This window comes from Pleuronectes platessa, chromosome 9 (genome assembly GCF_947347685.1).
Source record: "Pleuronectes platessa chromosome 9, fPlePla1.1, whole genome shotgun sequence".
Classification (NCBI taxonomy): Eukaryota; Metazoa; Chordata; class Actinopteri; order Pleuronectiformes; family Pleuronectidae; genus Pleuronectes; species Pleuronectes platessa.
This window is the reverse complement of record NC_070634.1, coordinates 2,648,538-2,673,582: the sequence shown is the minus strand read 5'-3', so window position 1 is coordinate 2,673,582 and position 25,045 is coordinate 2,648,538. Positions and strand designations below refer to the sequence as shown.

Below are 25,045 nucleotides of genomic sequence, written 5' to 3'. Positions count from 1 at the left end.
CAGCATACAGATTATCACTGACACACACTGTCCGTGGGTATATTGTCCACTATATATAAATTCTTCCACGTGAGTGGCGCTCAAAATTCTGAGACCACTTTCAATTGAACGTCCTTCCTAAAAAACAAACCTGATGACAGCATATCTTCCTCATACAAAAAAGCTGCTTTTTTAAAACCTACATTGTGAGTATCCAATGCTATTACTTAGTAGTCTTCTTCTTTCCTGCCTTTGTTTGCATTGTTGTGTAGCTTGGAACAGTGAACTGGCTGAATGTGCCTGCACGTGTGTGCATAAGACAAATAAAATGGGGACCTACAACTAAACTAAACTAGAGGTTGTGTTTGAGCTTCGTAAGTGTCTGAGTTATTCATTAGTGTCTAGTCCTGTTGAATCTGTACTGTGCACAGCATGACGGATACAAGAGAGTAGTGTGTTAGCAATGTGTGAGAGGATGACAAGTTATTTCCAGTCCTTAAAATCTCCCAAGCTGCAGTGTCAACCCTAGAAGCTGCTTTTATTGGCCTGATGGAAATCACTTTTTGGCTCTATAAACAAAAAGTACAAAACACCAGGCAGCGAACCCACCGGGGATACGGCTCTAGAAGCCAACCCATATCTAAACAAGAGGCTTCATAAATGCAACGTTAACAAATGTGGCCTGCCACAGGATTGTGCTGTATGCAAGGAAATCTCTGGAGAAGAATCTAGTAACATAAATGCAGACAGTGAGGCATCGACTTGCCCGAATGCATAGCTCACATAAGTGAAATACCAAGCTGTGTGAATGATCTGGCTTGACAACTCCTGTTCCAAGCGACCAATGAAGCTGCTGCAGAAATGCAGAGTCAGCGTTGAGCCATTCAATATGCTCCAAATATTGTATTCAGCAGAAGGGATATATTGTTTCATCATGGGGCTAGCAATGTTTTATTTATAAAGGCTGGTCACACTGAGGTCTGTGCAGTGATGTGTTATCCACATTCACTACAGCAAATAGTGCTCACAGCTTTATCTGTGCTGGGTGGCTCACCTGTATTAACGAACCAGAAACTGATATATTACCAAACAGGGAGTCGTACACTGTTAAAACTATAGCTTATATTTTGGCATAATAACAATGAGAAGGCCAGCAATATAGCGGAAACTGTGAAGGTTAACAATAAGACTTGATGCAAAACGTGATGAAAAATAAACATATAGAGAGCTCCTTTATAAAATGAAAATTCCCAGTGGGCACAGCATTAGCAAATGAGCAATCATTGTTAGTAAAATATAAACAGTTAACATAACAAAAAATGTGTTGGATGAACAAAGTTTAAACTGGAAGAGTTAAAGTTAATAGGATGAAACAAAACAATTCTGTTGGGTTAGGGTTCATCTTCATCAGCGTGTGTCACCATCTTGTTTCAGCTCAGCCTTCTGTCTGTTCCGCCTGTTGTCTCTATCATGACGAGCCACTGGTGGCTCATGTTAATAGAGAAAGGAAAATGTGATCTTGATGATGTTGCCGATTGTAACTTCCGGTTTTATTCATCAATATTACCTACAGTATTTCTTCATAACACAAGGTTGCCAAGTACAGGCCCTGTATATGTCAATGTAAACATTACATTTTGTTCATGATGGCACCTGAGAACTGGCTCAGTAAAGGTAAGTCCTGACACTTTATGTTTGTGGCATCCATCATCAATTGTTCCTAACAGAATACGTAATGTTTGGTATGTTTACAACTCTCAGAAACACAGTGAGATATCTAGCCAGAGTGTACAGAGCCATAACTGGCTCTGTACACCACCATAATGGATTTTAAATGAAACACTCAAGATGTGCTTTAAGTGCAGACTTTCAGCTTTAATTTGAGGGTATTTACATCCAAATCAGGAGAACGGTGTAGGAATTACAACACATTTCATATGTGGCACCCCCCTTTTTAAGGGACCAAAAGTAATTGGACAATTGGCTGCTCAGCTGTTCCATGGCCAGGTGTGTGTTATTCCCTAGTTATTTCATTGACAAGGAGCAGATAAAAGGTCCAGAGTTCATTTCAAGTGAGGTATTTGTGTTTGGAATCTGTTGCTGTCAACTCTAATTATGAAGTCCAAAGAGCTGTCACTATCAATGAAGCAAGCCATCATTTGGCTGAAAAATCAAAACAAACCTATCGGAGAGATAGCAAAAACTTTAGGTGTGGCCAAAATCAACTGTTTGGTACATTCTTAAAAAGAAAGAACGCACTGGTGAGATCAGCAACACCAAAAGACCCGGAAGACCACGGAAAACATCTGTGGTGGATGACAGAATAATTATTTCCCTGGTGAAGAAAAACCCCTTCACAACAGTTGGCCAGATCAAGAACACTCTCCAGGAGGTATGCGTTTCTGTGTCAAAGTCAACAATCAAGAGAAGACTTCACAAGAGCAAATACAGAGGGTTCACCACAATATGTAAACCATTGGTGAGCCTCAAAAACAGGAAGACCAGATTAGAGTTTGCCAAACGACATTTAAAAGAGCCTGTACAGTTCTGGAACAACATCCTATGGACAGATGAGACCAAAATCAACTTGTACCAGAACGATGGGAAGAGAAGAGTATGGAGAAGGGAAGTAACTGCTCATGATCCAAATCATACCACCTCATCAGTGAAGCATGGTGGAGGTAGTGTTATGGCGTGGGCATGTATGGCTGCCAATGGAACTGGTTCCCTTGTATTTATTGATGATGTGACTGCTGACAAAAGCAGTAGGATGAATTCTGAAGTGTTTCGGGAAATATTATCTGCTCATATTAAGCCAAATGCTTCAGAACTCATTGGACTGCGCTTCACAGTGCAGATGGACAATGACCCGAAGCATACTGCGAAAGCAAACAAAGAGTTTTTAAGGTAAAGAAGTGGAATGTTCTGCAATGCCCAAGTCAATCTCCTGACCTGAATCCAATTGAGCATGCATTTCACTTGCTGAAGACAAAACTGAAGGGAAAATGCCCCAAGAACAAGCAGGAACTGAACACAGCTGCATTAGAGGCCTGGCAGAGCATCACCAGGGACGAAACCCATTGTCTGGTGATGTCTACGGGTTCCAGACTTCAGGCTGTCATTGACTGCAAAGGATTTGCAACCAAATATTCAAAGTGACAATTACATTTATGATTATGTTAGTTTGTCCAATTACTTTTGGTCCCTTAAAAAGGGAGGGCCACATATAAAATGTGTTGTAATTCCTACATCGTTCACCTGATTTGGATGTAAATATCCTCAAATTAAAGCTGAAAGTATGCACTTAACGCACATCTTGATTGTTTCATTTCAAATCCAATGTGGTGGTGTACAGAGCCAAAATGATGAAAATTGTGTCAATGTCCAAATATTTATGGACCTAACTGTATATCTTTGTGAGGACCATTTTAAGCAGAGTGAGGGCATTTTTGGAAAGTGAGAACATTTTGACTGGTCCTAATTTTTTCAGTGGGCTATAAGAGGGTAAGACTTGGTCTTAGGGTTAGGGGTAAGGTGCTAGGGCATGCATTACGTCAATGAGTGTCCTCACTAAGATATTAGTACAAACTTGTGTGTATGTGTCTGATCAGATTCTGAGATATCTGCCGTTGAGAAATGTGTATCTACGTATGAGACAGGCTGTTATCTGGATGTCATTGTTACCACAGACATTAGTTTGCTATGGAGTAGCATACAAATCACAGCTACACAACAGAACGACTAATGATGAGGGACTTATCATGGGCTGTTTATTTTACAGAATGTGTTTGTTTTGTACTGTATCTGGTTTTCATTCAACTTTGTGTCAGTAAACGGGTCCAGGATCCACTCCTACTGACAAACGTATCAATATCAAAACTTATTCATCAAACAAGAATTTCAAGCAGTCAGTCATATCATCACCAACATAAACGTCCATACCTGCTGTACCCGCCGTCATTGTGCGACACAGTTTTAGTCAGCGGCCGTTGTTACAGTTCAGCCTCTGATCATCAGATTCCTGTCACATTTCTTTGGAGTGATGTCACTACATATCTCAGCTCATCTTTGGTATGAGTATTTCCACTGATAGATATAGTCACCAATTCTCAACCTTAGATCAAGCATAAACCTTCACTACTTCAAAATCTCATGGTCTCACTACAGTTTGCTTGGTTGTCATGGACATGAGTGTGTTCATTCTTAAAAACTACTATGAGAATTGGAGCTTAAATTAAAGTGATTTTGTCTTAATACCAAAAGATGAAACTGTAGGGGACCGGTGATAATGCAGAATTCAACAAAGACGGTTTAAACTAATGTGGTTTGCACACTTACACACCCGGTAAGGAGCTGTGGGGTTACCAAGGTAACAAGTGCACTGGGTGTGGTTAAAAGCGGATGTTTTGCTGGCGCCCGGGAGTTCTCTGTGAGTGAATTGTTTGGTCAAAATAAACGCACGCCGAGAGGCGCACAAAACAAGAAGATCTCCGGACTCCGCGATTCCCTCGACTCCTACAAAACCTACATTAACATACGCTCCAGCTCTCTTCTCTCTGTCTCATCATCACCCATCTTCTCTCATTCTTTTTTAACACACAGCTAAAATAACTGCTGTTCTCCTTTTTAGTCCTTTGCTCCCTCTTGCTTTTTTCTCACCCTCACCTCCTCGTTTTCACCTCTTCATTCCCCGCTGCACTGCCTCTCAGCCTCCATCCCCACCCTGGAAATCTCTCTCTTTCTCTGTCAGTTTCTTTGTCACTATTCCATCGTTTCACCACTCTCTTCTCCTTTCTTCCCATCAGGTTCCACTCCATCTCTTTTCCCAGACCAATTTTATTCTCTCTCTACATTCCTTACATGGACTCACAGTTGTACACACACACACACACACACACACACACACACACACACACCCCCCAACACACGCAGTGGACCATCAGAGCTTCCAAAGTCTCTGCTCTCCAGGCTTCATGACATGACTGCGGTGTTATCAGTCTGTTCACACCTTCAGGCACACGCACACACACACACACACACACACACACACACACACACACACACACACACACACACACACACACACACACACACACACACACACACACACACACACACACACACACACACACACACACACACACACACACACACACAAACAGTTGGACTGTCAGTCGGGGTAAGTGTGTGGCGTACAGAGTTTATTTTTCGTGTCAGTCAGGACCACAGAGTGGAACTGTGGACGAAAGGCAGAGGGAGGTGCAAAAACCCAGGGAGAGAAGGTTACAGAAGCCAGTGGACACACAGACCCGGGAGTAAGTTGGTTTGTCTGAAAGTGGATGTACAGCACATTTCTATACTGCATTTGTTTTATCACTATTATTATACTTGATAATAATACATTGATTTTTTATCGATATTTTCATCTACAAAATGACAGAAAATACTGTCACTATTTCTCAGAGACTCATCTTGTCATTATTTGTTTTGTCTTCACATTGTTGAAGTGCAAAATGTGGAATGCATTATTCTTTAATAAATGACTTTAAAAAGGAACACTCCACTGATTTGTCATGTATTGATACATTTTTGGTCTGGAGCCTTGGAAAAAGTGTAACATAACAAAATAATTATGTTAAATAATTATGTTACATAAATGTAACATAACAAAATATGTGCAATACATTTAGAATGTCCTGTATGGCTCTGGAGGAGGCTACTGAAGATACTGAGTCAAATCCTTTAAGTTATGTAAACAGCACAAATTTAAAGCAGCTGACTGGATATTGGAAACGCCTTCAAACCTGAGCCATTAGGAGTCATTCATTGAAATGAATATTCTCATTTGCATTTAACTTTCTAGCAGTATATTAATTGAAGGTTTTAGTAATGTACTGTTTTCAATTAGTCCATTCATAGTTTATTTGTAAGCAACATAATCCTTTGTGACCCAAAACCAATAGACTACGACACAGGTAATTGTGTGTGTGTGTGTGTCTGTGTGCATACCTCTACATGCCTCCAGCTGGCCGGTAAGAACTTTGCGAATCTCTGACACCCACATATTTTTAACATCCATGGAAGGAGCCTGGGAAATAATAAACATACCACACACACGCACACACACACACACACACACACACACACACACACACACACACACACACACACACACACACACACACACAGGCACATACACACACACACACACACACACACACACACACACACACACACACACACACACACACACACACACACACACACACACAATCAAGTACCTTGCATAACAAAGCATCCTGTATTACTTTGAGAGAGAAACTTTTTAGTGGGGAAATGTGTGAGGTGCAACACTGTCCCCAAGAGGATGATCATGGAAAACAACACTTGAAGCCTCCCAACAATCATGTATGAACCGAATTAAACATTAATGAAACAATTAAGTGGTTCTTAGCTATCAAAATGTTATAACACTTGAAAAAAAAGAACACTTTCACTCAAATATCCATGTTTTTTACCATTTACCATTAGTGTTTCACTCAGTGTTAACTTAATGACATTTTTTGCTGGTTTGCTGGTTTAATATGTAGTATTAACTAACTTTGACATATAAAAATAAGACAAGATGAAAGCAAACATCAAAGTTCTTATGCTGGAGTCAGATCAGTGACTCTGCTTTACAGACAGCACAGTTGCCATGACAGCAATGGAAACAAAAACAAATAATTTTGTGAAACTTCAGTTACAAAAGTTGAAACAATATTTTTTTCTTGAAAGTAAGGTTTGTAGAGTATAGGCAAAATATAATAAGTGTATCTATATATATATATATCATACCTGGATGATGTAAACCTCCTCTCTGCCGTTGTACCACACCTCAAACTTCTTGATGTCTCCTTTGACGTTCTCTGTGATGCCCACAGCGCTCATCTGGACAGACAGAAAGACAGAGATGCTCTGAGATTCAGAAGCCACTGAGGCTGAAGTTGTGATGTAAACAATTATAGAAACAGATATATAAGTAGTACATCCTGATCTGTTTATGACTTGCTTTTTGTAGAGTTCTTTTTCTAGTAGAACCTGACTCATTATAATGCCAAGGGTTTGTATGGAGAGATGTCAGCAAACCACTGCTGGTAAAACAAAACATTTGTTCACATGCAATAAGGTGCAGCTGCTCTGGTTCCATGTTACCCCCCCCCCCCCCTCCTTGCCTTGTGTTTCTTGTTAGTGTCTCTCTCAGTCTGTGTGTGTATGTGTGTGTGTGTGTGTGTGTATGTGGTGATCTCTTCCCTTCTGCAGCAAGTTCTTTTGCAAAACTGTGACGCAGCCACTAATCGGTTCCTGCAGTGTATGTATCTGCTCCAGTCGTATGCTCAGTACTAAAACTGCAGCCAAACTCAAGTTCCAAACTCCATTTGAACTGTTGTTCTTATTTAATTTCTATCCTTTTACTTTATTTTGTATTATTCATTTTCTTCTATTCATGTTTATACAGTGCCTTGCATAAGTATTCACCCCCTTTGGACTTTTCTACATTTTGTCATGGTATAACCACAGATTAAAATTAATTTCATCGTGAGTTTATGTAATGGACCAACACAAAATAGTGCATCATTTGGAAGTGGGGGGAAATATTACATGGATTTCACAATTATTTACAAATAAAAATCTGAAAAGTGTTGAGTGCATATGTATTCACCCCCTTTACTGTGAAACCCCTAACAAAGATCTGGTGCGACCAATTGCATTCACAAGTCACATTTGCAAGTCACATAATTAGTAAATAGGGTCCACCTGTCTGCAATTTAATCTCAGTACAAATACACCTGTTCTGTGACGGACTCAGAGTTTGTTGGAGATCATTACTAAACAAACGGCATCATGAAGACCAAGGAGCTCACCAAACAGGTCAGTTGTGGAGAAATATGAAGCAGGGTTAGGTTATAAAAAAATATCCAGAGCTTTGAACATCTCTCTGAGCACCATAAAATCCATCATAAGAAAATGGAAAGAATATGGCACAACCGCAAACCTACCAAGAGGAGGCCGTCCACCCAAACTGAAGAGTCGGACAAGGAGAAAATTAATCAGAGAAGCAACCAGGAGGCCCATGGTTACTCTGGAGGAGTTGCAGAGATCCACAGCTGAGGTGGGAGAATCTGTCCACAGGACAACTATTAGTCGTCTACTCCACAAATCTGGCCTTTATGGAAGAGTGGCAAGAAGAAAGCCATTGTTGAAAGGGATCCATAAAAAATCCCGTTTGGAGTTTGCCAGAAGCCATGTGGGAGACACAGCAAACATGTGGAAGAAGGTGCTCTGGTCAGATGAGACCAAAATTGAACTTTTTGGCCTCAATGCAAAACGCTATGTGTGGCGAAAACCCAACACTGCCCATCACCCTGAGCACACCATCCCAACAGTGAAACATGGTGGTGGTAGCATCATGCTGTGGGGATGCTTCTCTTCAGCAGGTACAGGGAAACTGGTCAGAATAGAGGGAAAGATGGATGGAGCCAAATACAGGGAAATCCTTGAAGAAAATCTGATGCAGTCTGCAAAAGACTTGAGACTGGGGCGGAGGTTCATCTTCCAGCAGGACAATGACCCTAAACATACAGCCAGAGCTACAAAGGAATGGTTTGGATTAAAGAATGTTAATGTCTTAAAATGGCCCAGTCAAAGCCCAGACCTCAATCCAATAGAGAATCTATGGCAAGACTTGAAGATTGCGGTTCACAGACGGTCTCCATCCAATCTGACTGAGCTTCATCTTTTTTGCCAAGAAGAATGGACAAACCTTTCCATCTCTAGATGTGCAAAGCTGGTAGAGACATACCCCAAAAGACTTGCAGCTGTAATTGCAGCGAAAGGGGGTTCTACCAAGTATTGACACAGGGGTGTGAATACTTATGCACCCAACAGATGTCAACTTTTTTGTTCTCATTATTGTTTGTGTCACAATAAAATTTATTTTGCACCTCCAAAGTACTATGCATGTTTTGTTGATCAAACGGGAAAAAGTTTATTTAAGTCTATTTGAATTCCAGTTAGTAACAGTACATAATGGGAAAAAGTCCAAGGGGGGTGAATACTTATGCAAGGCACTGTATATTACCAAACACTTTTTGCTTTACAAATAATAATTTGACTTGAAAAATTCTCCTAAATTGTGTCTAAAATGAGCCGGATTATCCTCTGGTGTGCAGCAGCAAAGTAGATTAAACCTGTTATATTAAAATCACACAAGAGAATGATGATGGTGAGTTTGAATTCAGGTGATTTTTGAATCTTTGTTTAGGTGGAAGCCCAGTCACAATCTTGGCTTTGCCTGGCACTCCCTCAAAACTCTGATATGGTTGACTGTCTGACACAGTCTTAAAGAAGGTCATTGATTATTGATGGATTTAGAGTATTGTATACTTTCTTATATGGCCAATAATCTAACTGTCCAACACCAAATATTAGACACCAAAGCTTGTACCAGTTAAACACACACACAGATTGTAATGAACACGTGTATAGGCAACGTACACATGCATCATAACACATTTATACAGTGACAGTGAGTCTGTATTGTGTTTACTGTGGGTTGCACTAACCAGAAATGACCATTGCTGCACATCACGGTGTGTTACCACCAGCTGTAGGTCCCTGGAAGACTGTGACCCCACTGACAGGAATGTGTGTCATGGCACACGTGCATTGGTGCATGTGTGTCCTCAATTAACAATACAGCTCCACAGCACTTCTACAGGTTGGCAAGCCCAGAGGGAGCCTTTGATTAAGAGTTAAGTTCAACTGAAAACATGTAGGGCTGCAGACACTTTATTACTTCGTCGGACACAAAGAAATCACACAAACACAACAAAAGGGGCAACTGGAAAAAAATAACCTTTTTTCAGGTGGTGATGGGTGATGGCTGATTAGTACCAACCTTGAGTGAGTGTTTGAAGCTGTAGGATGGGGTCTTATCATGGCCATCGATGGTCTCCTCTCGCTTCTTACAAAACAGCAGCATCTTGTCGTACAGGAAAAGGTGCCTCTGCATGGGCTTAAACCTGGCCAGGTCCTTCACCTGAAATCAGGTCAGTAAGTCATTTTGTCTGTATGCTTGTCCAGCTGTCACTCCACAGTCCAACTACAAGGTTTAAAGTGTAGTAACTTGGTAATATATCATCTGTGAAATAATTTTGGTGTCGTCAGCAACTGTGGTCAGCAACACTCCTCTAAAACTATACTCAAAAAACCAGATCAAAGTGTAACCAATCAAACACTATGCACTTGCATTCGTTGAGTGTTACAAATTAATACTTTTAGTGCTCAAACTAGTTATTGATGCAGTTAATTCAAAAAATGTGCAGCATGCAACTAAAGATATTGGGATTAAAAATGTAAAGTACACATGATTTGCAGTAGCTGAACTATTTTATAGCCTTTCGACTGACCAATGTTAAAAAGCACAGCATTATAAAGTTTATACCCAGCATCACTGATGATGAATGGAAGTGAGGTTGTACCTTGCTGTGGCCTCTCTTGTGGTCAGTCCACACATTGAAAGATCCCTGCATAAGCAGCTTCCCCAGCTCACTCAGGTTTCCCTGTGAACACAAACAAACACAGTCAGACTTTTAGAGCACCTCTCATTAATAGGAGATTAAATAGAGATGGGTGTTGATGAGGTGGCAGGCAGCCACTCAGTGTGCATGATCCCACTTTGGCTCTTTCAGTGTGACAGATCAATGGTTAAGAATAAATAAATAAAAAAACCATGAAGGAAAACAAAGGTAAAATATCTAACAGATATTTTTGTATGGCATTAAAACACAATCTGTACCATAGCTATTCCAATTTCATTGTCATGAATTCAGTTATCTTTACCTTAAGTTGATTATTCCACTATTCCTCTGGTCATGAGCTGCAAAAGCATTGTAAATGCCAGGGAAGGAAGAAATTGTTCTGTGCAGAGCGGAGGCTGAGGTGGATGGACGGATAAAAAGTACACTGACTTCAGTCAACCCTTTTTTTGCTTGTACCAGCCCTACATCTCTGAATGTCCTTGATAGTTTGTGATCAAGGTCATTGGTCGTCGAGGTAAGTTTGACTGAAGTTACTCCATTTGGTCGAGTTTTAGGACTTTCTATCGGCCAGTGCCTTTTCAAAAGGAGCTGGTGCAGACAGTTTCTATTATCAAGTTGTTAAACCATCTTTTTGATTTCCGGAAAGCAACATATTTATAGTGACTTTTTGGACAATCCACAGCTAACTTTTCATAGGAGAGATTCTCTATACAGCACAGTGAGCCAGGGGTTCATCTCTCTGTGTCTGCTCTATCCAGCACTCTGTTACCCAGACAGAAGCTTTGTGCTGTGTGAGAAACGAAAGCTGTGTTCACACACATGCACGGAAACCCTCACATTTTCTAGAAATTACACAGAATACCAGTAGGTGTGTGAACGCTGAAGTGCATGTCAAAAGACATTAAATGGACTTTACTCTGCCAGCTCCATGGTACAAAGCCTAAACCTAAACTAAGTTTAACTGTAACTAAGTTTAAAAGTGACATGGTCATGTCAGCATAATGCCTCCCACATCCTCTTAGCCAACGGTCAGACAGATCATCCTTCTTTTGACAGATGCTCCAAGTGCCAGCTTCAATTGTTTCTGGTTATCATCTTCACCTGCCAGCCAGTTCAGGTCTTATGTCACACCTCCTGTGGATTCCTGTATCCTCCTATACATCTAGAGAAGACCCACCTTTGCCACCTGAGATCACTTCCTACCTGTTTCCTCTGATCATCAGTCCTGCACCTGAAATTGTGCTGGGTATAGGGATGCTTTTACAAAGTGCTGAATTAAGGGGTGGAATACTTTTGTAAACAATAATTTGAGATTTTCAATAAATTTGTAAAATGTCCAAAAACATTTTCACTTTTCTCATTTTTGTTTATTTAAACAGAGGTTTAAATAAACAAAAAGTACGTTTTATACTGAGCAGTCTACCAACCTAAAGTAGATTAATATGACTTAGCTGCTTGTTTCCTTATATTTCAAATTAAATTATTTAACTTTATTTTCATCGAGTACAAGAATGATGAATGAATTCTTCATACTGACCTCGAAGCCTGTGATGGCTATCTGGTGCATGGAGTCGTTGACAGACTTGATGATATCCAACATGGTCGCTAAAGCTTCCTCCAGCTCAGCCATGCCCTCACTTTTACTGCATTTCAACATCTCCTGGGAGACAGGAAGGAGGAAGCTGGTTAGAAAGATGGAACAAGGCAGGATAAAAGAAGAAAACACTTGTGAGGCTCAGGGGGAGGATCATGATAAGAGTATTTATTTTATCTTGCTAACAGTCCTGGCCCATTGGAGGGGAGGGGATTACAGCCCTTTTGAGATAGCCTCTGCTTTACACTGTAAACATCAAAAAGACATCTTCTGTAATCAATCGATCTAGTTTTAATTTTGACTTTGATGAGTGTAATGAATTAAATGGTAAATTATCTCTATTTTTATTTATTTTTATATATTTCATATTTTAAAAGGCGCTTTTCCAGTCTTGATGACCACTCAGACACATTACAGTATGTTTGCCAGTCACAAACACAATGATACAGTGCATCTATGTGAACCACTTTGGACGACCCACTCTACCTACTGAGCCATAGCAACCTGTCGTATATGTTGTATTCATGCAAAATATTGACATTTAAATGGTTTTAGAATAAGCCTGGAATGTCAGTGGAAAAGACCAGAGGACGAGTCCTGACGACCAGTGCTAAACCAGCTCACCTACAACGAGGAAGCTCTGGAGGAATCCAGAGGCACAAATGGTTTATTGGAAAAATGTGTATCGTAATAAGTGATTAAATGCATATTTTTCTTGTTATAACTTGTTGATGAAGCCTGCAGATTTACACATTACAGAATACAGACCAGATGTATCTGTTTATTACTGTTCGATCTGTAGTGAAAAGACTGAAGCCTCACAGTGACTCCAGAGTCAAACAGAGCTCTGGGTGGCTCTTGTGGGAGATTATGTGGAGCAGGTCTTTTTCTAGTAGAACCTGACTCATTATAATACCAAGGGTTTGTATGGAGAGATGTCAGCAAACCACTGCTGGTAAAACAAATCATTTGTTCACATGCAATAAGGTGCAGCTGCTCTGGTTTCATGTTATCTACTCGGCTGTGCTTCTTCCATTCGTATAGTATTTCTGCCCCCCCCCCCCCCCTTCTCTGCCTTGTGTTTCTTGTTAGTGTCTCTCTCAGTCTGTGTGTGTATGTGTGTGTGTGTGCATGTATGTGGTGATCTCTTCCCTTCTGCAGCAAGTTCTATTGCAAAACTGTGACGCAGCCACTAATCGGTTCCTGCAGTGTATGTATCTGCTCCAGTCGTATGCTCAGTACTAAAACTGCAGCCAAACTCAAGTTCCAAACTCTATTTGAACTGTTGTTCTTATTTAATTTCTATCCTTTTATTTTATTTTGTATTATTCATGTTCTTCTCTTCATGTGTATGTGTGTCTGTGTGGGTTTGTGTGTGTGGCTACCTTGAGCATGAGTTGGTATTTGGTGATCCTCTGGACAGGCTTTAGCAAGTAGGCATCCAGGGAGAGTTTGTGGTCCAGTTTCTTCTGGCATTCCTGTTGTGAGAAAACCCAAACGCTCTTCATCAGGAAGGGACGCCAGACACACCAGCAGGGCTAAACTTAGCATTAAAACTACACTCGGCAAAACACACAACACCTCATTGGGTTCGGGCATAAAAGGGACAGCAGTTTTTGTAGATTTGCCATCAGGTGAGTTAAATGCTTTCATAAGGTTTCTTAAATAAAGGATGTATTTTAACAAAGACTGCAGTCTGTCATGGACAGTAGCACCAGTGCCTAATGGCTGAACTTATCAACTTCTCACCCAAAAAAGATGTTACTAAGTGAATCTCAGGGGAGTCACGTTACAGTTAGTTGCTGCTATATGAGGCCTCACTTAAAGAAAATTAGATTATGCAGTTTGAGGTGGTTGTTGTGTCCTAGTGTGTGTGTGTGTGTGTGTTTGTGTGTGTGTGTTTGTGTTTGTGTGTGTGTTTGTTTGCATGCATGCGTGCGTGCGTGCGTGCGTGCGTGCGTGGGTTACCTGAAAGAAGAGACTGTCTCCACACTGTCTCCAGAGAACTTCAGAGCGGGGTTTGTTCTGACAGTACTTCTGATACACCTGGAGCTCTTCTTTCTGACAAAATAAAGACATGTGAGTGAAGTTAGCTTCTTCAATCATCTCTCATCAGTTTCGGGTCTTTTTCAGCTACAGCTGGAATATGAAGTTTGTCAGTTAAATGGTAAGTGGTCTGTATTTATAAAGCCCTTTTCTAATCTTTAAAACTATACAATTTTGCCATCCATCCATTCGTATACATATTCATACATTGCATCTATGTGCAGAGTTTGTGTTGAAAAGAGCCAGCGCTGGTATTGATGTGCTGTAAACATAATCATGTCATCCCTGCAGCAGAGTTCATACTTTAGTTCCTGCCTCTGCCTACTGCTCCACCATTCACATGGATCCGGTGTGTTTTACTCTTGTGAACGAGTCTGATCAGTGAACCGCCCCCTACATTTTGCATGTATGAAAGATAAACTGCAGAGAAAGACTGGACCAAGTTCTCCATAGTTCCCTTGAAGGACATGTTGGAAAAGAGCTTTATGCCCTTGCCACAGAACAGCTTGCCATTCATTTCCACGTACATGTTAACTAATTCGATCTGATAAGAGCTGTTCGGCATGGTTCAAACGTGGAATTGCACTGCTTGTCAGGCATGCGTAATGGGGAGACTGGGATCAAACCGCTGACCATCTTGTGAGTGGATGACCCACTCCAACCCCTCAGCCACAGCTGTCTCAAAAATATTTTCCATTAACTGTTTATCTAACCATGGTTATGCATTTGTCTTCACTTATAGACTCTTTGGGCATCCAGTGCCAGATTCAACAGCACTCTTAGTTAATCGTTTCTGCAGTCATGTTCTCCACAGCTCTGATCCAGCTGCCGCTGTATGCTGCAGGTACAGAGAGGAAAATCTGGCTTGAAACGCTTAAAGCAGCTGGATGCAGTGCTTGTAAAGGCGAAGACAGACCTCCTCCCTTGCTCCTGCCCTGACAAACAGGAAGTCAAATAAATACACTCACGTCTCACTTTCTGTAGTGCTTTCCATGGAGCAGCAGGGCGCATGTTATACTTAGCTTCTCCCTGTTCACAACATTCACACTTGTGAGTAGTGCCTGTATTAGTATGTGTGATTAAATGTGATCTTACATACACTGCACTGTAGTTGTAGTTGATTCGATCCGATTGCACTTAAGAGGACACAAAGTCTAAAAAAAACATTCAGCCCTTCACTGACTGGTTGACCCCATCTCTTCCATATATAAAAACCCTGTTTCCTGCAAATATAAGCTTGCTAATTACTTATTGGTCTTACCCAATAAGCTTATCTGTTGGAGGAAACCTTTCATAACCAGAGATGTAATAAAAACAGGCAATTGCCAGTCGAATCAGTCCTGCCAAACTTCTCAGGGTGGACAATTGTTGCGATGATGTTTATATGCAGCCTCATAAACTCTGGAGCAAATCAAACAAACACTGAGTAAAGTTCATGTAATGATCAGGTCCTGATAACTGATGAGTGTTTATATGTTAAAGTGAGAACAGGTAAGAAAGCCGGTCAGTAACAAAGTCACTGAGTCGCTGCTTTACGGTAACACTCCTCATCTCACACTGTGTTTTGCTCTGAGCGAGTGAGTCGGGGCGGGGCCTGTTGTGTGTGTGTGTATACGTGTGTGTGTTTGTGCATGCGTGTGTGTGTGTGTGCATGTGTGCGTGTGTGTGTGTGTGCGTGTGTGTGTGTGTGTGTGTGTGTGTGTGTGTGTGTGTATTGTGCTTGCTCCTGGTATTTCACGTAATGGCCTGATACGATGAAGATTTAAAGAATGAATTAGAACGTGAGCGATGATAACTCTCGTTGGAATGAATGTTGCTCACATTCACGTTCATCATATGTAAACTGATAAGTTCAGTTCACCCTTCAATGAACTTTGTTCATGTACATCATGCAGTTTGAAAATGAGAGCTATGTGGGCGTTTTTCAACCAAGCGGAAATCACCCCGAACAGGGCTTGACGCTGCAGCTGATTGGACTATGATATTCAAAGGCAGCAGGCAGGACACTCTGTCTTAAGAATTTGTATAATTTAAGACATTTAAAAAATAATACTGATGATTACAATGATAATTAACTGAATGTGTCACTATCATCTTTTTTTCTTTTATTCTTTGGGAGGGCAGCACACTATCGCCCTCTATTTGCCAGCTGCCCCTGCTTCGAATATGTATAGTCGACTACAATAATACTATGGTCGTAAACCTCAAAGTGCAGCCCCATCACACAAGCTCTCTGCCCAAAAGTACATATTTGTAGAGGTTTGGTTAAAGACTAGAATGAGGGTTTTAGTTTAGTTAGATGTAGGGCCCAAGGTCCCTTTTGCCTAGAGCCTCCAAAGTCCTTTGAAACGCTCCTTGAACTGTTCATTAGACATAAAAAAAAGCACAGGACTTTGACACCCGATCAGCAACAGACCTTATGTGAAATGCAGAAATCGTTCAAGAAAAAGGAGGAAAAAATACATATATAAATCACTTAGATTTAGATATAAAAAACCTTTCAGTGAAATAATATTTCCTTCAAGACAGATTGGTTCTATGTGATTGTACTCAGATGAAGGGCTGTCTATTCTTACTCCGGTAACTTCGTTAGGTAAATCTGTCTGATTCAAATCTAATGCAATCCAGTTGCACAGCTCATCCATAAATAGTATCTTCACAAACATGACAGTAAACCAGGTCAGTTCTGGGTGACACAGATAAAGCAAGTACTCATTCAGTTTATTCATGAGGATTGCAATGGACTGCAGTATATTAATATTGTTACCCCCACATATTTAAAAAAGAAGATAATACAATTATTAAAACCTCTCCGAATATTCAATTGATTTTTTATTTGTATGGGACCAAATCAATACAAAACAGTCCAGTTCAGTTCACATTGTCAATAACAAAATATATTCTCAACATTGTCTTTATGGGTGAGTCGAATGGATTCGAATTTCCAGATGTACCAAATAAATTATTAGTACGATAGTCAGTGGCAGATTTAGCGAACACACGCATGGGGCCCTCAGCATCAGTTTTTCAACATGAGACATGACGTTAACAGTCAGGACTCAGTTAAAGTGCCTTGAGCGACATGTAATCATGATCCGACACCATAGATTAATAGTTAACTACATAATCGTAAACTCCTCATCTACATCATAACCATCCCAATAAAAATGTTACTGTGAGCTGAATTTTCACCTGTTGAACTGAACTTTGAACTCATTCTTTTTATCTGTGAACCGATACAACACTGCTTGTAAGTCTAATGCCTAATGGTTAAGTCCACCTATGACGATAGTAGAGTATACATATATACATTCAGTAATTTATTCTTTTAGTCTCTAAGATTTGAATTCAGTTCTTTTACATGAAAAAAAACACATGATTTTAGATGATAAAAGTACTCAGGTGTACTAAAGTATGCAAGTAAAAGTACGTAACTACTCCAAAACTAAATACTGAAATTTGTTAGAAAGTATGTATTATACAGGACAACATTTTACTCTGAAACGTCGTTTAGTGTAAAATGAAAAACTTGGAATATCCATGTAAAATCTACAGTGTGCAGTACTTGGGCAGACTGCAATCAGTTACTTTCCAGAACTGTTTCAAAGCTACTCACCCTTTTCAGAAAGCAGGTTCCAACCAGCTCTGGTTTCTCTATGCTGTTCTCCAGCTCTTTCAGAAATGTCCTGCAGGGAATCCATGGACAAACAGGAATAAGAACATGCTGAATGCCAAATTACCCAAATGCCATTAAACCAACACGTGTTAGTAATTTTTTGCTTCAACAGCTCAGTCTAATTGTGCTAGTTGTATTAGTTATTTACTTATTTGGATCTTCACGGGTGATTTTTTACCTCCTACACCTCCATTTTTACAGGAGTAGGCCCACAACAATTGGGATCTTGACCACATTTCTATGAAGTTTATGAAAATGTAAACCAAGGAGATCAAAGAAGTGAAAGAATCTGATTCAGTAATGATAGGTCGACCTCACACAGAGAGATCAAAGGGAGTGCTGACGCAGACAGGGAGAGAATCATGTATGGGTGAAAAGATAAAACAGGAAGACAGAGAGAGGGAGGAAGTCCATTGTCACTGCAGGGGGACCGACTTTAGCTGGAAGTCACAGAAGTAATTCCTGATGACGTAGTTTATTGCTCCTCCTGCAGAGACTGAAGCCTCACTGAGACACAAGTACCAAACAGAGCTGTGGGTGGCTCCTGGTGGGGATTAGGTGGAGGAGGCTAAAGTCATTATCCAGATCATTGCACAAATCAATTTGCTGCTATTAACGCACTGACATATATGTCAAACTAATTTGGGATAATTCTTATGGCTAAATTAAACAAGCTACTGTGTGCTTAACTTGTGTGTGACCGTGCTTTTTACCAAATGGCTTTTATTTGATTGCTGTTTCGATAGATTTTTGATTTTGTATCATATAATTAGCTGTCTTTGATTTTGAATGATATTGTTTTAATAAGCTTTGTGTTTTTTATATTTTTTATTTACTCCTTTTTTGAAGCACTTAGTAGTGATAGTATGACATGTTGTTTCAATGTCAATAAACATTATTGTGTTTATTGTGTGTGTGTCTGCTGTCAGCAAACAGAGAAGCTGGAATGCAGACAGACAGATTTGTGGGAGTTAGTGTGAAGAAAAGAGCCAAACATCTTAAGCTTTTTTTCATAATTATCAAAGCAGACGAGTCTGTGTAAACCACTTGTGAATTTTATGTTTTTTAATATATACAATTTTTGAAACTATTGACACACAGATGGGCCCAATATGATGTATACCCATAATTCAAGATGTAAATGCAGAAGACCTGACCTGCAACTAACTTTAAATTTGAAGAGCTTTTCAGACTTTTTTGACAACGTTAGTGAGATGTTCACTGAACGTAGTTGTCTTTGTGATGTTTTTTATTGTCATTATTTTCACTTACACTAATGCAGACTGACACAATCCAGTTTATAGAGGAAAATAGTAAAATCTAATAATTTCAATTTATTCATCCTGTCAGACACCTAACAGCTATATATGAGCTTATAGCTGCTACTGTATGTACACTTTACTTCTTTTATAAAGGAAATAAGAAAAATTCAGTTGTAGATTTCCATCCAACGGCAGCTCCTGAGATTTCTGCCAAATGTCACCAAGAAACAAAAATGGCTTCAACAATCTCCAGTGCTGCTGTGGATTTTACAACTATTCTATTTTGTTGTCACAAAACGGAGAGAATGTAACGCTTCCTGTTACTGCAGGTGTGTACTGACAGACCTCTGTGCAGATATTAGACATAATAATAACTAGAGCTGTGAAAAATAACGCGTTAACGCGTTATGATTAAATTACAGGATTAATTCGTTTTTTTTTTTTAACGCATTTAACGCATGCGCAGAAGGACCTTCCAATTCCGCCGCCTCTGCACTAGTTGCCGCTCTAACGCCGGGTTCACACCGGACGCGGAAGCGACGCCGAAGCGTGGCGTAAAGGCAGAATAGTCCGCGGAAGGCAACGCAGCTGCATCGACGGACTCGTTTTGGTTTATACTTCTCTAACGTGCTCTCTTTTTATCTTTATGACTGCTTGTGTGGCTGTAGTGGATGGGCAGAGGGGGACATTAAATAATGTGGTTGGTAAAAGTGGTAAAATTAAAACTCCAAGACAACAGAACGTGAATACAAAGTATGGGATGCATATTTGATCATTTATATCATATAAAATATGTCATCTATATCGTTTAAAATCATTTTTCAGTGTGTTTCCTGTCGCGATACGGTCGCGTCAAGCGGAAAAAATAGACTCGACGCCGAAACGATCGCTTCACCGTGCTAGGCAGCCGCGGCACAACGCTACGCTTCAGCCTCCGGTGTGTTCAGCGCTGCGGTTTAACATGGGAGTGGATGGGAGCCAGAGGATTGGCGCTGCGCTTACGCCTCGCTTCGGCGTCGCTTCCGCGTCCGGTGTGAACCCGGCGTAATGCAGTCAGACGGCAGCTGCCATTCAAACAAACAAACAACATGGATAATTCTGATGAACCTGAGGACCTTCTGGACGGGAAGATCGTGTTCCAAAAAAACAAAGATCGAACATTCAGTAAAACCAAGGTGATATGCACACTCTGCGAGAAGTTATCGTTTCGACGTAGCAATACCCGCCTAACCACCGCAACGCAAAGCATGTGTTGGTTGGCGAGGGGCGTTCAAGTGGAATGCGCCAAACCAGACTCACTCGCAGGACACATTGTGCAAAAGAAGCGGTCAGCTTTACTGTCAGAGAATTTGAACAAGTTAGTTTGCCTCACCAACTGGCTAAAGACCGAGTAGCTAAGAGGGCCTTTAGAGGCATTAGATTGTATCATGGTGTGGTTAATGGTTGTGTGACAAAAAATATAAAAAATGTCAACCATCCTATGGCTAAGAAGCTCAAATAATTTCAGTTTGATTTAAAAAAAAAAAAAGTTTTATTCAACCACACAATGGCTAAGGAGCCCGAATATTGTTTAGGATGAAGATTATATTAATGTTCCATATAGAAAGGCAATGATAACTCCTGAAGAACTGTTGAGTTGCAGCACAAAAGAAAAGTTAAATGTCATAAATCTTGTTTTCACAAAAATATTCCGAGAAAATCGGTAATGTGATTAATCATGATTAATCCATAGAAACCTGTGATTAATTTGATTAAAAATTTTAATCATTTCACAGCTCTAATAATAACTAAACCAGAGTAGATCTGCATCTCTGATTTAAATCACTGATACTGAAGCCTCAAATATACCTTGCTCTAAGTTTTGTGTCTTTTTTTAGACAAGATATTTTACTTAACAAATAGGCTCTGACACAGGGGGCCCCTGACCCTTGGGTCGTAAGGCCTGTGCACAGTAGGTCCTTTCAGTAACTCATTCATGCTCACAGTGCATACCTAAATGCTCAATATACAAGACATTCATGTCAAGGAAATCCAGATACATGTCCTTTTTTTTTTTCACTGCACTGCAGGTTTTAAACTGTGGCTTGAATGGAACATGAGATATGCCTGTCAGTGTTTTCTGAAAGACAGTGTAGTTTAAGGTTTTATGGGCGAAACTAAATATTTCTTTCTTTCAATCACTACAAAAACATTATCTCACCCGTGACCAACAGTTTAAAACCGATTCACTCTCAAGAAAAATTCTGATACAGTATAGACTGACAAATTATCTGTTGAGAATTGAGAGGATCATCAAATATCTTCTAATTACAGTATTATTGGGAATTTAATGTTGATCTAATCAATGTAATATTTTTTCATAGAATGCTTAAAAGTATGATAACCCGACTCGGTGAACATGGTGGAAAAGAAGTTAGTGAGGACCAAACCCTGAGTTGATATTGGACTGCGCGTCTAATTTTTATGTGGTGTAAATTATTTATATCCTCTTTTTATAACACTGGTATCAGTGTTTCCATGATACAGTAGTAAATATAGCTGGGCAAAGTATAAAAGTCATGCCATCTACCTGTTGTGAAATTCATATATCTCTGGCAGGTTGCCAAACAGCACATCTCTTTTGTTCTCCAGGGAGGGTGGTGTGAGGTGGCTGAGCTCAGAGTTATCTAGCTCTGCAAAATAACCCTGGGGAGAAGCAAAGAATGACGAGACAATGAAGGACAAGAACAGAACATCAGGCAAAACAACACAACTCATCATTTCAAACAGAAACCACAGCACATCTGCACACAAGCTCACTCCAGTGATCATCACCCATGGGCAATGAATTAGACTATACACTACCACAATAGGTTTTATTTAATGAATATATTGTGCTTTTCAAGCCAGGGGCCAGTTGTCCAGAAGTAATCTGATGTTCAAAAGGAAAAAAGGATTCTGATGTGAGATAACATCCCTTTACACAGTTAGGTTGAGAAATTATAGAGCACACAACAGTTTCCAAAACAATTGGCTTTTGATGAACCTGAATAAGTGTCGGCGGCCATCTGGCTTTACTGGTTTGGGTGAGTGGAGAAAAATGGGTGGCGAGAGGAGAGGTGGTTGGAAAAGAGTGGATTCAAGGTTTATCTTGAACAAAATCTAAAGAAAGTCCTTCAAAATTTGTCAAAAAATGCTACATTTGTATCATGTAGTATATATACCTTAAATTTGACTAACAGCAGTAAATATAATGTAAATGTAGTTAGGCATGTAGCACCTCTCCAGAACTCTATGTACTGAGTTGCGCATCTTGTTTTGGATTGTGCAGTGTTGAGGTGTGTCTGCTCAGGTGTGTTTGCGACAAGAAAGGGTCCAGATTTTGAACAGCTGGACCCAGGAGATCATACAAAGTCCACACTCTAACAGGGGTGGGATGTTAAGTCTATGTGTTAAATCCAATGCCAAGAACAATTAAAGACAAGCCTTTTGTTATTATTGTATTATCAGTAAGAGAATGCAAAATATGTATATTGAGAAAAAATATATATTGCGAGGTATTTGCTCCAATAATGTAAATCGATGGTTACAAAAATCAAGGTAACAGATTAGTAGACATACTGTACCTCCATGATGCTTTGCAGTTCCTCAACATATAGCCTCTCTGTTTCAATGAGCTCAGTCATTATGTGTCTGCAGAAAAAGAGGAAAGAATGGTGTCATTTGTATCATGAAATAATTTTTGATGGAACCTTTGTAGCAGCATTTTACCTCAGATGCATCCATGTTACTCTTATGCTTATAAATAAACCAACAAATCAGTAACCAGATATATCAGTAAAGTGCATTTCGGATTCTGACCAAGTTTACGATGATACACTTTGTTTTTTTAATTGTCCATTTGGATCCTTTCATTAGCTAATGAAAAAACTACTTGAAAACACAATAACAGCTTTTCATGGCTTACTGGTAATGAGTGGAGTGGTTTGTGGGTGTGTTGGACGTGTGGTGAGATAAGACTTGATCGGGAAATGACTCCCAAAATGCCAAACGGGAACTGTTACACAAAGGGAAACTTCTACTCGAGTGTGAAAAGAGCAGAAGCAGTCATCCTCTAACCACTTTACCTCGGATACATTTAGGCTTTTAGCCATTTAGCAAAATTACGACCAAAAGCATTCTAAAAAGAAAGGCCAGGATACTTATCACTCAATTTCACCACTGCCTCCAATATATTGTATTGCTTCCTGTACATTGGTTCTTGCATCCTTGTCATTTTCAATCAAAAGGACTTTGTCGTTGAGACTTCAGCATATGGTAATTTAGCAAATTTCATGAGTTACTGAACCAGTGCTGTTAGCATTTTCCACCAAAGAAGTTTTTTACTGCTGTGTTTTGTCCAGGATCAAGTTATCCATCTTACTTGCAAGCTTTTCAAAGAAACATTAGATTCTCCAGGAACTCTGGCTTCATCCCACAGTCCAAAGAAATGCAGACTTTGGATACAAGGTTTGGAGGTTTGAATGTGAGTGTGAATAATTGTTTGTGTCTAAATATTGGCCCTACAATAGCTGGTAACCTCTCCAAGATTTTTCATTTGACAGATTTGCAGACCTATGGTTTATTTTTGGGATAATGACTACCAGAGTATAACCAACTCCTCAGGTGATACAGTATATGGTAATATATTTGCATATATCTATGAATCCATCCAGATCCACACATTTTGAAAACAAGTCTCAGTCTGTACCACACATGGGATTGATCCCTCTGACCAGACCAGAACAAATCGTTGTTTTGACTTGTTTTCCTTCATGACAGGTTTGTAGGATTGGTGCCAAACACAATGTTGTGGTCAGATATTTTGAATCTTTACCAGAGGTTTTATAAGCTCCCTTGACAGATTCATTGGAGAGCTCCAGACATTTCATGGACTGTGACTGACAAGTCTCATACTGGCACAAATTACACAAAGACATTCCTGGTTACATGGAGTAACCATGTCAACATCCGCCTTCAGGTGAATATACACAAGCTTAACAAATAGCTGTGGGAATTTCCTTGGTAAATAAAAGGGTCATGGGGCACAGATAAGAGTTTAATGTCAGTGTGCTTACTGTCTCCCTAACAACCACCTTGTTGCACCAGTTTTTGTTGAAATAGAGAAACAAGCTTTGGTCACAGCCATCACGTGATTTAGCAGCCCCCACTGTACTACACTGAAAGCATTGATTCTCAAATCAAAATGAGAGTCTTGTTCTTTGAGCCATGTTTCCCTAAAGAAAGAGGACCTATCTTGTTATACTCTGTGAGAAACGTGACAACTCGTCAAGTTTGTTGAAGAGGGAAATAATATTGGCAGAATGACTGAAGGAAGAGTTGCCTCAAGAGACAGTGTCTCCCTACCAGGTCTATATTAGAGTGAGTCTCTGCCAAATGGCTCTTTTGATAGTATCGGTTGCCGACTCCACCGCTAAGAAATTACATGGATGCTCCCATCTGTCGTTTTACACACACACACACACTTTGAGGAAAAGGAGGACATTTTTCTCTGTATGCAATGACTTGAGCTTTGAGCAACTACAGACTTCCTTTGTTGCTGACACATACTTCTGTGCTGTAAGTGGACAGCTCTCAGCAAGACCCAGGCTGTAACTGAAGGGCCGCTCTCCAACCTCATTACAACTACGATTGAGCGTAAGTACAGGGACACACAGAGCTACTGTGGGCTTATTACTTCTCTGTGCATGGTTGCTATCTTAGAAAATACTACACTGACTTGTTCAATTCCACACACAACCATGCACACAGGCAGAGACTTAACCTCCAGTTGATGAGCAGCCACAATTGGATTTAACACACATGGTATATGTATCAGCTGATGTAACTCTTAGGAAAAGGCTGCATATGGCTGACCAATACTGAA

General features: G+C 40.1%; 1 protein-coding gene across 4 annotated transcripts in view; it reads right to left on the bottom strand.

Moving 5' to 3' along the window:
- mcf2l2 (MCF.2 cell line derived transforming sequence-like 2) overlaps nt 1–25,045 on the bottom strand; it is a 133,441-nt gene that overhangs the window by 31,218 nt on the left and 77,178 nt on the right. For all 4 annotated transcript variants that reach the window (XM_053429955.1, XM_053429958.1, XM_053429957.1 and 1 more), the window contains exons 16-25: nt 22,746–22,812; nt 21,710–21,825; nt 17,819–17,888; nt 14,125–14,217; nt 13,542–13,634; nt 12,100–12,222; nt 10,503–10,583; nt 9,920–10,060; nt 6,817–6,909; nt 5,989–6,067 (exon numbers count right to left, since the gene is read on the bottom strand). In XM_053429955.1, the coding sequence (XP_053285930.1) occupies nt 5,989–6,067; nt 6,817–6,909; nt 9,920–10,060; nt 10,503–10,583; nt 12,100–12,222; nt 13,542–13,634; nt 14,125–14,217; nt 17,819–17,888; nt 21,710–21,825; nt 22,746–22,812 (956 nt within the window). The remainder of the gene's footprint in view (nt 1–5,988; nt 6,068–6,816; nt 6,910–9,919; nt 10,061–10,502; nt 10,584–12,099; nt 12,223–13,541; nt 13,635–14,124; nt 14,218–17,818; nt 17,889–21,709; nt 21,826–22,745; nt 22,813–25,045) is intronic.